Source organism: Schistosoma mansoni, chromosome 4 (assembly GCF_000237925.1).
Source record: "Schistosoma mansoni strain Puerto Rico chromosome 4, complete genome".
NCBI lineage: Eukaryota > Metazoa > Platyhelminthes > Trematoda > Strigeidida > Schistosomatidae > Schistosoma > Schistosoma mansoni.
Genome location: NC_031498.1, coordinates 19,567,887 through 19,586,642, shown reverse-complemented (window position 1 = coordinate 19,586,642; position 18,756 = coordinate 19,567,887). Strand labels below are relative to the sequence as shown.

The following is an 18,756-nucleotide window of genomic DNA, read 5'->3' as shown; positions in this document are numbered from 1 at the left end:
TTTTGATCAATTTCAATTTAATGGTCTATCATAAATCCGTTCACGGTATTAACTACACCATTAGTTTCTTATTTTCAAAAGTGTTCATAGACATGAAAATGCAACATTTCAGAATAAATTACTTCCCATTCACGTTCAAATAGTTTAAGTTTTAGATGTTTTAATTAATTCTTGGCATGTCATTGACATATTTAGAAGACTATGTTTATGATGCGGAATTAACGAATGCTTGGCTTGGAATTTATAAGCATATCGTTCAGAGTGATAGTGTGTATTTATTTAAATACATTCCTCATTGGTTTACATTAAACAGTATCCACTTATGATTCTTCAAAATACTATCCTTCTAACGAAATAGTATCGAGATATACAAAAGTTTCATCAATGTGAAAGAAAAATAGCGTTGGCAGGCATTGGTTTGAAATGTTTGTCAATAAAGATATGTTTTATCATTCATAACTTTCTAGAAGTTATACCGTCTGTTCCCTAATTAATTAAACTGATAATATTTATAAAATCTGTAAACATGATGTGAATGACTCTGTCAAGAGAGTATTACCAGCTTATAAAGTATGATATAATTCTACCAATCGACTAATTTTTAATAATTAATTACATGTAGATGTAACCAGGACATTAAGCAAATAAACGGCTAAGGAGAGAATGAATGCAAATCATGAAATCCTTATTGAAGTGAGAATATTTAAAGCGAAATCCTGAAAGGATGTTGACCTTACGCATGTAAACCAATAGGTTACATAGAACCCGATTCCTTAAATCTTGGTCTCCTAGAAATAACGATGTTATGAATGTATTGTGTGGCAAATTTATGGTCTTGCCTTAAAGTGTTCAATAAGCTACTGTATAACTTGTATATGGAATATAGTCCATTTTTCCACTCAGTCTGTAATAGTTGATCAACATTTTGAAAATCTGATGAAGTTTCTAAATGTTCACTTACAATTTCCAGCTGATATTTGTAATGAAATTTACCCTTAACCATGATACTGTTATTCGCGAAGTGACTTTATATGAATCTAAAGAGTTAGTTTACAGCTGAATCTATTTCAATATGTATCCTGCTTACAACATCCACAGAGTAGTATTTTCCATTACATCTACAAAAAATCATACAGAAGATAGTATCCAGATATATTAGGAAGTCCAAAATTCTTCATCTCTGTGTTTGCTTCTTTTAAGACAGCTAGAAAAAACAACAGTAAGGTATGGATCATACTGACTGGATTATACTTTTGAGAGTTCAAAGTTATATTGCTTACTATCAGAAGTGGTTTTGTGAATATTATAGTAATTTTAATAGTTGAGATCATGAATCAATTGAAGCTAGACCACCATAGAAAACCTGAAGGCACTGCTGATGAGTCCCAAAAGAGGACGAAATGGCCGTCCAGTGCTTCCAGGTTTTACATAGTGGTAAAGCTTCAATTGACTCATGATCTCAACTATTTAAATTATATTGCTTACATCAATTACAACTTGGTTCAAATTGGCATTAACAACACTGAACTAATCAGTGTCTACATAGTTCACTTAAAGCACTCCTGCAGAAGATAGATATTAACGACACTAACTATAGCTGTGTGATGTAATTTCAAATCTCATAAATAAAATCATTTTTTAAACAATGAGGAAACATTTAGAATTAATATTCAAGTAATACCAGTCAACGAGTCATATTTGCCCTAAAATTAGAAATCAGATAATGGTAAATTATTATTATTATTACGTCTGGGGCGAATGCTACAGGGTTAGAGTCCTGGAAAGAACATCATCTGTGGAACGCAAGTACATCCAGTCCCAAAATAGGATAAAACGTGCATCCTGGATTCCTCTGTTAACCACCATCCAACTCCACTTATATTACTATTATTATTTAGCAATTATATAATGATAATAATAATATATAAGAACTCTCGTCTAAATTAGAACGAATAGTTTCACAGTATTTGAGCGCCGAGTTGATGTAAGACATTAAATAGGAATAATATATTTGTAAAATCTCAGCGAATGAATTTGTAGTAAATCCAACGTTTCGCCTGGCAATCTGGTCCAAGCTTTTTCAAGGAATTAATTCATTCGCTGGGATTTTACAAATATATTATTCCTAGATAATAATAATAATTTTAATGTCGTTTACTCAAGACCAAATTAAAACAGACTTCATAAAAATACACTGATCACTTCAATAATGTATAATATTGTTTCAAAAAGGTAAGTGTAGTGTAAGATTGTTTCAACATACCATATTAAAGAAACATAACAATGATCAGTATTGAAAAAATTAAATTAGTTGTATCATGTTTAAATAAGTAAAAATTATTGATTTTACCAGAAACAAGATCGAGTAAATTCAGTTTAAATATTTTTCATTTTTAAACAATTATTTTTTGTTTAAAATTTATTTCTCCAAAGCATGCTTCAGTAGAATAAAAAAAACAAGAAAATTATTTAAAATGTTAATTTTCACTTATTTGCTTACTCCTGTTACTTCCAATGGATCATAGGCCGCCGACCAGCATTCTGTCCTGGACCTTCCATTCTACTTCTATCCAATCCTTGTTTATTCTTCTCATGTCTGTCTACATTTCTTGGCACAATGTGTTCTTTGGTCTTCCTCTTCTCCTTTGGCCTCCAGGATTCCATATGAGTGCTTGTCTTGTGATGCAGTTGGGTGATTTCCTCAATGTGTGTCTTATCCACTTCCAGCGCTCCTTCCTGATTTCCTCCTTCACTGGAATCTGGTTTGTTGTCTCCCACAGTAGGTTGTCGCTCATGGTGTCTGGTCAACGGATTAGAAGTATTTTGCGTAGACAACTGTTAACAACACCTGTATCTTCTTGATGATGGCTTTTGTAGTTCTCCAAGTTTCCGCCCCATACAGTAGAACTGTCTTGACATTTGTATTGAAAATTCTGACTTTGTTGTTGGTTGACAGTTGTTTTAACTTCCACATGTTCTTCAGTTGTAAATATGCTGCTCTTGCTTTGCCGGTCCCCGTCTTCATTTCTGCATCAGATCCACCGCGTTCATTAATGATGCTGCCCAGATATTCATACACTAATATTTATATAAAATTTACTTAGTGAGAGACAAGTATGAAACAATTTAGATATAAAGGATAAAACAATCATTTTTTTTTCATTTCAATCATTTAATTCTGAACTATGTTAAATTAGACTATTTGCCTAATTGACAACATATATTTTCATCAGTACCAGTCAGGAGCTACTTTGATGTTGTGTGGGTTCAATGAGCTGGTCAATTCAAGAATTCTTTGAGGTGTTCTACCCACCTGTTTCGTTGTTCTTCAATGTTGATGATTACTTTGCCTTCATCGCTTTACACTGGTCGTTCTGGTTTATGATAATTTCCAGCGAGTTTCTTTGTTGTATCGTGCAAATTTCTCATGCTTCCTTCTCTTGCAGCCTTTTCCGCCGTCATTTCTAAATCTTCCACATATTTACGTTTGTCGATTCTGATGCTCACCTTCACTTGTTTGTTTACTCCTGTGTATTCGCCTTGGTGTTTCTTGCTTTTGTTCTACTGGTGTTGATTGCAGCCTTCTTCTTCCTCCTTTTTTGAATCTTATCCAGTGTATCAACAGTGATCCATTCCTTGTGGTGATGATTTTTGTAGCCCAGAACCTCATGACATGTTGAAGTGATTGACTCTTTTATCCCTTTCCAGTTGCTCTCGATAGTAGTTCCTTCTCCATTGAGTAGATAATGTAAGGCCTGGAACCCATTGCTGACGGCTATCTTGAATTTGTTGAGTTTGTCAGTATCCCGAAAAGTCGTATTATACTTTTGTAATGTTGTCCTCACCGTTGTCCAGTGCTTCCTAAGTTTTAACTTCATCTTGGTGACCAGCAAGTGATGATCTGATGCTATATCAGCTCCTCTCCTGGTTCTCACATCCTACATCAACCTTCTGAACTTTTTGTTGATGCAGATATGGTCGATTTGTTTCTGTGTAGTGTGATCCGGGGAAGTTAATGTGGTTTTGTGAATGCGCTTATGTGTGAATATATTGCCGCCTATGACCAGTTTATTGAAGGCACATAGGTTTGAAAAGCTCTCACCATTTTCGTTCCTTTCTCTCAGTTCATGTCGTCCTACATATCCCGTGTTGTCTATTTCAACCTTGGCATTTCAATCTCCCATTAGAATCGTCATACGCTTTTTTGGGGACTTCTCAATGATTGACTGCAGCCTATCGTAGAATTGATCTTTAACGTCTTTATTGTAATCGTTGGAAGGCGCATATCATTGGATGACGTTCATTGTAATGCCCTCTTTCTTTGTTTTGAAGAAGGTTTTGATGATCCTTGGTCCATGAGATTCCTATCCTATAAGTGCATTCTCTGCTTGTTTGGACAGCATCAATGCAACTCCTTCTGTATGTGGGGCATGTTATTCTTCATGACCGGAGTATAACAGAAGTTCCCCTGAAGCTAATCTTTGTTGTCCAACTTGTGTCCAATGTGTTTCACTGATTTCATGCCCCTCAAGGTTGTATTTCCTCATTTCTGCATCAAGTTGGAAGACCATTCTGGTCTCTCACATTGTACGAACATTCCAGGTACTTAAATAAGTGGTTGCTCTGGTTGTCAGAAGCGACATCCGCCTCGTGACTTTCGAAGGAACTCGGCTTTCATCATGAGGCGTCATAACTCTTATAAATGAAGGCCTTCTGACTCCCGGAGCAGAGTTTGAATGGTTTGAATAGTTTTTTTCTGGTTAGCGTTTTTTTAGCGAATTAGTTTTCTACTGTATGGGGTCGCTAACCCCAAGTCTAACCTTCTTCCTTTATCAAGGCTTGGGACTGGCAGTTGCCAGCAGAGGATATACAGACGGAGTTATATTATTATTTCAATTGATTAAAATATACTTTATATAATCTTTAGATTATATAACTGTCATCTTATAACTGTTGAAAATTTTTATTTTTATGTCAATCATATTCATTGTTCAGGTATATTGAAGTTATTACTACAAAAACGAAAACACACCCACTTCATAGTTTACCACTACTGAACAATTATGTAACTAGTTGATATAGTAATCAAGGTATGCAAAAACATGATACATTTACAAACTATTTTCAATATTTACGAATAGTTTGAAAGTATCTTTCCTATTCATTTGAATGTCTTAAATACTCCAAGACGATGTTAATTAAGTTGTTTTTTGTTTTGTTTTAGACAAACACTATTTAAAATAAATTTGAAAAGCGCGAAAAGATTATTATTATTATTATAAAGGATCCATTTTATATTTTATCAAAAAGATAAATGATTTAAACTAACTTGAGTTTTGACATTAAATAGGAATAATATATTTGGAAAATCTCAGAGAATGAATTTGAAGTAAATTCAACGTTTCGCCTAGCAATCTGGTCCAAGCTTGTTCAAGGAATTAACGAGATTGCCAGGTGAAACGTTGGATTTATTTCAAATTCATTCAACTGAGATTTTACAAATATATTATTCTTATTTAATGTCTTACATCAACTCGGCGCTCAAATACTGTGAAACTACTCGATCTAATTTAGACGAAAGTTCTTATATAACTTGAGTTTTTATTTGATTAAATTATATGAAAATGGAAATTTTTCATGATTTTTCAGTCCATTAAATGCGTTGTTACTGATAGGATTTATGATATGAAATGAAAAAAAAGAGAAATAATAGAAATGTACCCCTATCTTAAAGAATGATTTGATACCATTTCAAGATGAAACGCAATAAACAATATCTAAATCTCTTTCATCTTCAATTCGTGAATGTTATGAACATTTTGTATGAAATAAAAATCAAATTGTGTACTACTGATTAGTGAACTATTGAAAAAACTTGCAAATTCGCTGGATATTCTTCAATATGTATACTTATAATGTTCTAGCTTAATGAAGCATAATTCGTGGAAATGGACATATGGTATGTGCTACTGATGTTACTGATGTATCATCAATCGAAAGTGAAATATCTGTGGGTGGAACGTTAAAAAGATTGAAGAGAAGTGAATGAGAAGGGAGAATGATTGGTGTGGTCTGAGACCATTGACTGAAATTTTTTAAATGAATTATTTACTGTACGGTTCTCAGATTCTACTAAGATATTTCGTAATGTTGTATTAAAATACATTTAATTGTCCATATTGGTGTTTGCGTCACTACACATATACTAGATGGAAAAAAATTTACTAGGTTAAAAACAACCAAACATTTACCTAACGGAAGAACTCTGTCTCCTCAGTCTTCAGTGATAATGAATCAGAAAGTTGATATTATGTTTTGAACCTTTGATGATTCGCTTTATGTAGTTTGTATTGTCGGTTGCTATGTCAAGCCCATAAATGTTAATCTTGCTTCCACAGATACCAATTTATTCATTCTTCTTTAGTCACATTTTGATGTCAATTATTCTCTTATCAACCTTGCTTTTTATATAAGTGTATATAAGTGCATTCCTTATCTTACTCATTACATGCCTGTTAATTATTTTCGTCTGACTATGAATATCGATTTACGCTTGGTTAAATTAAGTTGGCTCACTTGCCTTCTCCACCGCGCGTCATTTGGTTTTGCTTCGCTTTCTGATTAGCAATTGTACAAAAAATGCGTATTCGAAATGCATTCTCATATTTGACTAACTTAATTCCATTATTCACCAACGCGATTTCAGTTGATTCTATACGAGGATTATCGACATATATCAACAACAACCATTCATACAATCTGTCTAGAATCAGATATAGGGTCACTAAAAGATAACAATTTAAAATAGGACTGACTTCAATCTTTTATGATTTAAAATATGCTCCATGCAGTTGATGGTCAATAAAAATCCTTAATATAATGTGATATTAATTTTTATCATGTCTTAACTACGTTCACACATATGTGACCGATACGAGTGAACAAAATATCACACAATCACATAAGCTAATGGCTATATGAATTCAGTAACTAAGTAGATAACGCAATGTCGCCTAAAACGAAAAGTACTGGGTTGGAGTACCGGAGTGAACACCAACTCTCAAATGCAGGCTCACTCAGCTGACGAGTCTCAAAAAGATTGAAAGGCACATCCTAAATTTCATCGCTGGACAACATCCATCTCCATCTCATGACTTACTGGTAATATCGAGGTAATCCGTAGAGGATGAACATATGCCAACAATAGACTGATCACTTACAATCCTAAACATCAATAAAAAGATTTAAGCAAAAGGTACAAAACTTAATTTAGAATATACATCATGTAGGTTGGACAAAACATACAAATGAACAATATTATTTAAATTAAACCTTCATCAGAATTTGCAAATATATATATATATATACTTACTTTTATATATATGAAAGATAGTCAGCTAATCAAGGTAATCTGTCAGTCAGTGAAATCACTGAAGTAAATTACACAACTTAACGTTATAAATAAAAAGAAAAAAAGGGATTATAAGTTTACAGGTGTAATAGTACCAGTGATAACATTTATAAAATATATCATAATAATATTAATGAGTATATCAACAGTATAAATAGGCCAAAACTGGAATTAAAAATATGCAATTGATAGTATGTAAATAAGTTGAATTTCATCTGATTACAAGAATTACTTAAAATCCGTTGTTTTTAATTAAGTTGGAACGAGTTCCATGGTTTCTCAAATTTATTATGACCTGGATCATTCGAATACTTTTGTAAAGTAATCTTTAGTTGGCGTAATACTTGTTCACTTTGACTAGCGGGTTAGTAGGTATCTTTCATGGTTTTTAAAAAGAATCAAGCTACATTAAATTCGTTCTATCGCTTTTAGTTCATAGTGATTGAGCAGTAAGTAAAACAGAAATACGGAGAGTTATTCAACATAGAGTTTCCAATTTTGTCGACATCATTCAATTTCCCTTTTCAAAATTAGGGCGTTCTAGGCCACTACTCTAGTCTTAATTTTTAGGCAATTTTCGTCATACAAATCCTTCTTTTCCAAAAAAACAGAGATAAGTAAGTATATTTATGTAATTTCTCCACTGTTTACCCACTCATTCATATATATATATATATATAACTGGTTCCAACCTAATACAAATCAACGAAATCTACATAGTTTTTGTTATCAGATGATGTTCAACAGATAGAAGTCTAGTTTCATAAACTAAATTTTCACTGGTCTCCTTAATGTGGTTGGCGTCAGTTATCTAATTCTACCGCTAGAATAGATAGGGTGGAATGACTTGACAGAAATATGTAAATCTAACAATATTTAAAGCTAAAATTTTACGCTTGACAATATACTGGTAGCGAGCAATCTGTCAGATATATATAATGTCATCAGACTATCATTCGAGTTGTCGAACGTTTACTCGTTTTGACAGATCTCATTGTTTAATATTTTTATTTCACCAGTTATTTTGTGATTTGATTTTATCAAAACTATTATGGTTCTCTGTTTTTTTCAAAATATCAACTTCTATTTTATTCAAAATTAGATTGAATGTTTCACGGTTGTCATGTTAGTATGAACGTTCTAATTTAAAATTCGTGTTATAAGTAAATAATTACCGCTAAGTGTTTATTCAAGGTAGTTCCCACCACAACTACCTGATATAGTGACTTCTATTTTAAGATAATAAAACTAGGTATAATACACTGTATGTGTTTAGACAAAACAGAGTAAGGTAGTCGGCCACTTTTATTAAATATACGAGTGTTATTGATTGATTTATATATGTTTTGAATAGATATTAGCATATAACGTAATTGAGACACCGTTTCATATAATCCTTGGTTTTGGAATGTAGCTAAACAATCTACGCTAGTAAAAGCATTCCTAACACTTGCTATACTTTCGAATGTCATAAAACCATATTGTAGGGACCATAGGTAGATATATAAAGATTTTTCATTATGTTCAATACCTTTAAATCAACAATGACCTCTTGAAATATTACAAGATTATCTACAAGATTACCTAATCTATTCTAAATATAATGTAATAAATGGAAACAAATAAGTTTATTCAATATATTATACTTATGACCGTCGAAACGAGGTCGTCAATCTCTTCTTTGTAAAATTGGACAACTAGTTATATTATTAAAAAAAACTAGAATTGAATGTTGTATCTAAATGAATAATTATGTGGAGAGGTCATAAAAGTAATTTACCATGAACTTATATATGGTGATAAAACAGGTTGAAGTTTTAAGTTTTTGGTTTTTATCTCTTGAATTTACAGTTCAGTGTATAATGGCTGTCAATAAACAATTTTTCTGGTTAGCGTTTTTTTAGTGAGTTAGTTTTCTACAGGATGAAGTCACTAACCCATGCCCTCCTTTATCCGGGCTCGTGACCGGTAGTAGCCCCCAGAGGGGCTACAGGCAGAGTTGTCAATAAATAATAGTCGGTTTATTTGAAAATGAATAATTCAATGTTAAAATATTGGATCGGTGATCTACTAATTATACGTTTACTGAATAGCTTAATGATCCAGTAACAATATAGTTAAAGTGGATTTTTGACCTGCCTACAATGTAACTGGAAAAGGTTGAATAGAATAGTTTGACAGTTAGCCAATCATTTTTGTTTAGTGGTTCTGAGATTCTTCAATAAATAAAATGCTTCAAAAATTAGCCTTTTTTTACCATTAAAGATAACATTCCGAGTAGTTTGAACGTTTATAATTTGGTAATAATAATACTTGAGAATCGATAACTTCTATTTAGCTTGTAAATATTTAGGTTTCGTAGGATAATTAAACAATATTATGTGACAAATTATTGCTTTACTATAAGCTAAGACTTTGCGAGAAGACTATTCAACATAAAATTCATGCCAGTTAATTCAGTATAACATACAAATAGAGTTCTGATGTGATAGTAATGAGAATTTATAACTAAGAATTGAAACTGTACAGACATTTATTGATTGTTATGTAAAACACTGAATTTATATACCCGAATTTAGATTCCTTGTGGTTGTTCGTTTGTACCGTAATAGCAGTTGCCAAACCACGATAGTCTTTAGATATTCGTGTGTGAACAAAGTTATTACGCACCAGTATTTGTTTAAATATTATTCTAAGGAAAGTCGGTTTAAAGTAAAAGATCATGATATATATAGTGAGTACGCTCCTATTTAAGTCTGAAAGCTGTTTTCTACAACATGGACAACTCATTTTGAAGTGATTTTGTGTAATATTACGCTTATTTTGGTTATAGGTGACATTCACTAAGTGTGACACTAAAATCTACACATTCATTAATCAATTTGATTAAAGTGTCTGCCATATACTTTTCTGGAAAGTAAATAAAATCTGCTTTTTGTATCCGTTTGGAGTTCCTCCCTGTGACGTGTAAGCCTCAATATTCTTTTTTTTAAACATCACTTTTTGCGATTATAATATATATTCATTATTTGTGTATCTACTATTTCATTATTTACTTCTACTACTTATCTGATTAAAAACATCATGAATCACTAATCTCTACCATTTGCTTTAATTAAAAACTAATTTTCCCCCTTGTATAACATTATTTTTTTAATCTCAGGAAGTAAACAACTTTGTCACTTATTTTTAAACACTTCTAATAACCCCTTTTTTATCCTTAAATTAAGAAAACTAACAACATAACATGAACATTCATAATGAAAAAGGCGGATATCAATCAGTTCATCAATTGAGCTGATCTTGCATCCCTACAACACAAAAAGGCTTTTTTGAAAAAAAAAATTCGTGCCAAGTTTGTTTTTGTTTTCTGAAATTTGTTTATTTTTATTGTTTAAAAACATGTCGGTTAACCTAGTAACATTACTAATAAGAAAAGCTTAATTAATATAAGTATTTACTACTAATAATATATTGTATTCACTTGTATACATGAAATGAAGTAAACGGAAACTAATTGTTGATGAATACACGTGTTGATGTGTTAACTTGAATGATATGTATAGAAGATTTGTTTTAATGACAAAGTTGAACGTTATTTAGGTAACTGTTAACTTATACAATAACATTTATCTCTTCTGTGTACATTAATTGTGTTTTGTCCATTATTTATACATGTTCAACTTGAAGTGAATAAATCCTTTTTAACTATAGTGATGATATGATTACTAAGATATTACTTAAATACATTTGAATTGGTTTTTTGAGTCTTCTTATTGATGTTTAAGATTGTAAGTAATCAGTTTGTTTTCGGCATATGTTCATACTGTATGGATTACCTCGGTATTATCAATAAGTCACGAGACAGAGATGAATAGTGTCTAGCAATGGAATCTAGGATGTGCCTTTCAATCTTTTTGGGACTCGTCAGCTGAGTGAGCCTGCATTTGAGAGTTGGTGTTCACTCCGGTACTCCAACCCAGTACTTTTCGTTTTAAACGACCTTGTGTTTTCCACTTAGTTAGTGAATTCATATAGTCACTAACTTGTCTAATAGGGTGGTATTTTAATCGCTTGTATTGGTTGTTAGGATCTCCTTATTGATGTTTAAGGCTGCGGGTGGTACTGGATCTAGGTTCCAGAGTAAGCATCAAATCGGGAATGCAGATACATCAAGTTGACAAGTCTCAATTAGAACAAAACGCTCATCTTGGATTCAATCACTATTCATCATTCATCTATGCTTATAACATATTGATTTATTGGTCTTTTATATATTTTACTTGCTCTGTGACGTGTTGAGAGTGGGGTACCTGCATTTTGGATTTGAATCATCTAAAAGACATTGAATCGTTACAAACACGATAACACTGTACAATTTTATGTTGCCAGTTTTAAGTATTGCTATAGTGCATAAACCAGAATAAGCCTAGAAAAAAACTTGTAGTACATATTTGTTGTAATGTGTGTGTTATCATCGTTTTATAGGGATACTTACACTTTTGGAAAATCATTTGTCTCCCTATGGAGGTTCTAAATGTCATCCAGAAACTATTTAGGCACTATGCATCGTTGCTCAGGATTTGAAAAGTTAAGTTATAAAGGTTTCTTACTCAGAAAAATAAATCAAATCAGTGACTGATATCAGCCAGATAACCTATAGAAACTAGAGAGCACTAAACATCGGAATTGTCTTTGATTTTAATAAAGATTTATTGCAGTATCGAGAGTAAACTTGAAATTTTCAGTTCCCTCGCTGAGGAGGTTATCAAGCAGACATAGATCTGAAATTCAGTTCATTCACAATATACAAGGAATCCCAATAATAGTTGACAACACAGATCAAAACTATTTACCTAAACTATAAGAATTTATCTCGAAATTAGTCAACTGAAAACGTTTAATTATTAGTTAGAGATGTAATTATTAGGGATTTATCATACTTCGAAAAAATTGAAACAATTTTCGATAATTTAATAAAATAATCCATTTTAATCTTACTCCAAGATTTTTGAATGTAATGATACTTGATATCCGGAAAAAAATTATACAGAAACATTTATGTTTTGTGATTTAAAACGAAAAATTTGACATTAATCCAACCTGGTCTGTTGTGAGATATCAACTCACTGAAGACAATGATGGATGTGTCGCTCAGTTTCGTGGATTGGTTGAAGTTGGACATTAACACCGTTGGATGACGGCTCAGTGGTTTAAAGGTTAAGCGCTCGTGCTCAAGACCGATTGGTCCTGGATTCGAACCCTGAGGGCGGGATCAAGGATGCTCGCTACCAAGGAGTCCCACAATAGGACTAAACGGCCGTTCAGTGGATCCAGGTTTTCGATGGTGGCCTAGCTCCAACTGACTCATGAACTCAACTATAAAAAGAAATTATCAAAATCTCCACAAAACCTCTCCTCCATAATTATTGTTCCTTACCTAGTCAATAAGTGAACATTCCAATTTATATATATATATATATATTGGTAAATTGAGTTAAATATCTCTGGTTTTCCACTAACTAATATTCATTCAGCTTCCTTGATTATGACAACAATTAAAGGTCAATTTGTATTTCTCTTCTTTTTCTTTGATTTTACCGACCAAACTATTATTCCTTTTGAAGCTATTAGAAGAAAACAAAGTTTAGTAAATATAATCTTTTAATCGAATTATACTTTTAATCTTACTTAAAAGTATCTTATAATTCAAGTCAGTCACTTTGTTTTTATATTTTTTCTTATGATTAGCCACGGGGATATAAACTAATTAAAACCATGTAAACTAATTCATTTCTTTAATTATTCACCAATATTATAACAGATAAATAAATAATGAACATTATGAGGTTCATTAATGCTATAATTAGTTTAATTTACCAAAATTACAAAATGTAATATTTTTTTAACATAAAGTTATAAAGTGTAACTATGGTTACTTTGTTTCCAATGAATTTTTCAAATATTGAATCTGTTTTTAAACTTTTATTATGTGAATGCGCACTACTGAGGAGTCCCACGATAGGACGAAACGTCCGTCCAGTGCTTCCTGGGTTACCCATGGTGTTCTAGCTTCAATTGACTCATGATTCTAACTATGAAAATACTTTTATTACGTTTTTAACATTTTTGTTAATTAGTTGGATACATTTTACAAGGGTAAAAATTATAATAATGACAAGTAAAATGTTGGATTCTCTTTTTTTTCTTTTCTCTTTTTCTTTTCTTTTCTACTTTTCTCTTTTTTATCTTTTGTATTTTATTTCATGTTGAAATAAATTTTGATTTTTATTATAAAATGAATAATAGTAGTTTTATTGAAAGTATTTACGTCATGAGTATTTTCTTTTTTGATGACACAATACTCATTATTATTTGAACAGTTAAATGAAAGTTATCGTTTTTACGAATATGTACTGTCATATTGTAGGACATTCGTTTGGTCTAGTTTACGTAAATAAATTTTCTGATATGTAAACGAGAAACTGGTTAAATTTGTATTGACTATAACCATATTTAATTTGAGGTTATCTCTTTGAAATGTGTTCAATCACTTTAATATGATGTATTTTACACTCTTTCATCTTAATACAAAATTTATTCCAAGATTATAAGCAAAGATGGATGGCGGCTAGAAGTGGAATCTTGGATGCGCGTTTCATCCTATTTCGAACACCCCGGCTAGATGTGCCTACATCTCAGTGTTGATGTTAAAATGTTAGTAAATTAAAGCAATATGGAGGCAATCCGAGAAGGATGTACATATGTCAATAAGAGACTGATCAATAGCAGTTCTGAACCTCAATGAGCAGATTCAAACAAACAATACAAAATGAATTTAATGTAAAATCTGTTACAAAGTGTTTATTGATATATTATTAACACTTAAGCAGTTAGATCAAAACACATCAAACTACATGAAAATGTACAAAAACTATCATTCATTTCAACCAAACATTTTGAATAACAAATATGCAATCAATGATTCAATTTTCTGAGAACTTCGTCTTTCAATAAGTTAACTGCACACCTTCTCAAAAATGAAATGATTCACAATCTGTTAACATTTAAAAAGGATCCAGTATTAATAAGTATTCAAAACCATAACAATACAATCCATCACAAGTTACTTCTTTTTTAAATATTACCAAAAGATTTTTAATCTCCAAAATTAAAATTTGTTGTTTCAGCTACATATTACTATAACCGATAATGATGTAATTGTTGTTTCTCGTTTTCAAATCCCAATAGCTTTAAAATCCAATTAATTATTCATTGTTTATCAGCATATATACAATTTTAAAAATATTTTCAATAATAAGATCAGTAAAATGTTCATTAAACGTTTATCATTTTGAGCCTTATTTAAACTACTCTTTTGTTTTAATTTTATATACAATAATGATCACCGCTAATTTCCGACTGTTACTATAGTGACAGCTAAACATTTTGTAGTCCAATTAATGATTTTCTAAATCGTATATTTAGTTTCACAATTGTATCTAATATAATAGTAAATTATTTAACGATTCCTGAAATATTGCTGAAATATTATAATATATACCATTCATTTACCTCTGAAGAAAATAAATTAAACACCCTTTTACATCAAATCTGCTTATTATTGGAATAAATTAGAAAAGAATACTGAATATTATAAATTATTCACATTGCAATTACAATCGTTATGTATCCTATTCCTTAATGTTGATGAAATTATATCTGAAATGTTATAGATTCACTGTTGTTGGTTTGCATAGACACGATATGAATGAACGATTGGTACTTTGAAATCGATTGATAAAAAGTCTACCGCGAACAACTTTATTCAACTAGTTTTACTGTCATGGAATACCCCAGTTAAATTAAGTATTTTTTTTTAATATATATGAATTAATTTCATTGGTATGACGGTTGATGAATTGATCTCTTCATATAATAGAATTATATCATGTTATATAATCAATTCATATTGAATAATTTGTTTGTCTTGAATGATAATATGATATTGTGTTTGGGTAAACATTTTTTGAAATGATCATTATTATTATAAACAACGATGAATGGTGGCTAGCAGTGGAATCTAGGACGTGCGTTTCGTTCTGTTTGAGAGTAGTCAGCTGAATGAGAAGATTCTAACAAACAATAAAAAAGAACATTGTTATTGTTGCTTAAAGCGACTAAAAAGCACTAAGATAAACAATGATAAATGATGAAGTCAGATAGTTTACTGACGTTTTCCATTTACAATTAGGCAGAAGGTATGTTAGACCATCTTAGAGTACATATGAATAATATGTATCATTTTTACGAATCACCTTTTTTGAATACAACCATATATATTCACTATTGTAAGTAAAAGTCTTTACTTGAAGAAATTTTCTTTCTACATAAATGTTACATTCAGATTCCGTAAATAATATTACGTTTTCAGGTATCAATACTAAGGTTGGACTTGATAGTTTCAAATAAATTGAACATTGAGTAGAGAGCGAATAAAAACTATAATATTGTTATATCCTAATAAGTAGAAAAATTGTATTTCTAACGTTTCGTGACTTCATATAAGTCACCTCTTCGAAGTAAACGTCAGAGACACAATTGTTTCTATTTATTGGAATATAACAAAATGCGCATAAATAGTAAATTCTTTTTTTCCTATGAAAGAAACCAGTGACATCTTTTAAGAAGCCCAAGTGATTTAAACCAAAATTTACTGTTACATTTACATGCTGAGTAATATAACTAAAATGTTTTATTGACATCATCATGGTTAATTCATAAACAGAATATGGTATTGACATAATATAGAATGAATAAAATATCAAGAAGGTTTATATAGTAATATAGTTTACTATATAAAGGAAACTATTCAGTGACATAGGTGTCATTACCAAGATTTGATTTGATAATTTTGAATAAATTGATCATTTGGTAGATTGTTATCAATAATCAATATATTTGTAATATCCCGTTGAGGAGAAAAATTAGATTTCCTGACGTTTCACGACTTAAAGTGGGCCACTTTTCCAGAGATTAAATAACCAAAATTTAGATATTTGTTCTCTGAAGAAATGGATTACACTAAGTCGCGAAACCTCCGAAAATCTAGTTTTTCTACTCATTGGGATATTACAAATATATTGTTTGTTTATTTAATGACTTGTTACTTTGTAATAGGAAGTAATTTTCAATAACCAAATAGAAATCTAGATAATAATGGAATATTCGAATAATTTAGTAATATATAATAGTAAATGTATCAAGCAGTCAAAGATACAAATAAGTTACTATTGATATAATACAGTTAATATAATTATTCTTTGTTCAGTAGTATAATTCGTTTATTAGTGAGACAATTTAACATTTCTTACAAACGATCTTATGATAAACTAATCCTTAGTTCTAACTGAATCTTCTTAATAATGTTTATGTTTTAACAATTCTATAATGTAATTATATAAAGGTAGACTCAGATGTAATATAATGATTAGAAATCTACGCGACGCTATGAACTTAAGTTTCCTTTATCGTCTTCTATCTTACCAACTGAAATGAAGTAGTAGATAATTAAATCGACTTTTACTTAGGAGTGGTTTGTAACTTGTACGATATGTCAATGTTCAGTTTCTGACTCTCCAAATTAGAGCGAATTTGTGATTAAAAGTATATTATTCTAAGGAATATAGCTACGTTAATGAATATACCATTGGTTACCTCATATTGGGAAGCTTTATGAGGCAGGACCAAACATCAAAATTCCATCAACAATAGAGGTGAGATTTGACAGCGAATTTTAACAAGGTTATGGGCTTCTTCCTATCTACTATCAACCACCTTATATCACGCTCGTTGAATAAGTTCACAGCTGTGGTGATTTAGTGGCATTATGCAAATGAAGCGCTGAACGCTCGTTTTTGGCCTCAGTGTATAACACAACATCATTTTGCACGTAGATTACCTAGAAAGGTCTCTAAAAATAAGACCTATTTAATAAATTCAAACCCGAAATTGTATTCAAATTCTAATCATATATCACATAACTACCTAAAACTGCTACATAAATACAATAATAATTGTATCTTTTGAAAATACGACGAAAAATTATCAATACCAACTGAGGACTTTTTAAAAAATATAACTCTAATGTTTTCATTCATAATGTTAACAGTACTAATTAAATTTCTATTTCCCATAACTTGATCAACTCTACATTTTAGTGATTTACCAAGATTTCTAGAAGTAACGTACTTCGTTTCCACAGTTGTACATGCCTCAAAACATTAAAACACATAAATATCACACCAACCTCTAGATACTTTGTTGGAAACACACTATAATTTCATGTTTTAAAATAATATCTTAATACACATTTATAATCGACATATTGAACAGTTTAGCCTGATTGATTATGATAGGTAAAAGAGTTTACGAAAGCATATTTTCACCATTTTTTTATCGTTTCAGATTCATTTCATATATTTGTTGGTGATCTAGCTCCAGAGGTGCAGGATGAAACTTTGTTGGCAGCATTTTCTAATTTTGGAACAATTACGTAAGTCAACCAGTTTCCAGATTATCAGATTGATTTTTCCTAATGTTAGATTATATCATGTAAAAACTTACTTCTCATATGCTTTCAGATTTATAACCAAAAAGACCCTGAATTCAGGAGTGGTAGTGTGGTGATCAACAATGCCGATAAGCAATTGAAAAGTAAACTGATTAGTCCTAGAAATGTAATCAGTCAAAATCATGAGTCAATGGAAGCTAGACCACCATAGAAAACGTGGAAGCACTGGACGGCCGTTTCATCCTACTACTCCTCAGCAGTGCGCATCCACGATCCCACCTCGCGAGATTCGAACCCAGGACCTACCAGTCTTGTGCCAGAGCATTTAACCGCTGAGGAGTCCCATAGTAGGACGAAACGGCCGTCCACTGTTTCCAGGTTTTCCATGGTGGTCTATCTTTATTTGACTAATGATTTCAACTATGGAAATACTGAAATCTTCACAAAACCCCTTCCAAATAAAGTTAATTTTGAACACTACCTCACGAAGAGAATTCTTTCATTTAGAAAACAAAAAACTGGCTCAAGATATACATTGTATTATTGGATGATTCAGATACAGTGAATGATATCTAAGTGGATTTTACTACCTTAAATTTCATTTTCACATTATTTTATTAATTTGAATGCAATTGAAGAAACAGTCTATTTTCAACTGGTTCAAAAGAAATTAATTAGCATTCAGGACTAAACAAATGCAAAATGGGTTACTACTCAGTGATTAATTAATATAAGTATTTCAGTTCAAAAGAAGGTCGGTCATAGCCCGACC

The 18,756-nt window shown here is 31.1% G+C and overlaps 1 protein-coding gene across 1 annotated transcript in view; it reads left to right on the top strand.

Moving 5' to 3' along the window:
• Nucleotides 1-176: 176 nt before the first annotated feature.
• Smp_166190 (putative nucleolysin tia-1) overlaps nucleotides 177-18,756 on the top strand; it is a gene marked incomplete at both ends in the record, with an annotated part of 53,159 nt that continues 34,579 nt past the window's right edge. Inside the window, 2 exons of the mRNA XM_018797110.1 lie at nucleotides 177-267; nucleotides 17,879-17,966. Of these exons, the coding sequence (XP_018652184.1) occupies nucleotides 177-267; nucleotides 17,879-17,966 (179 nt within the window). The remainder of the gene's footprint in view (nucleotides 268-17,878; nucleotides 17,967-18,756) is intronic.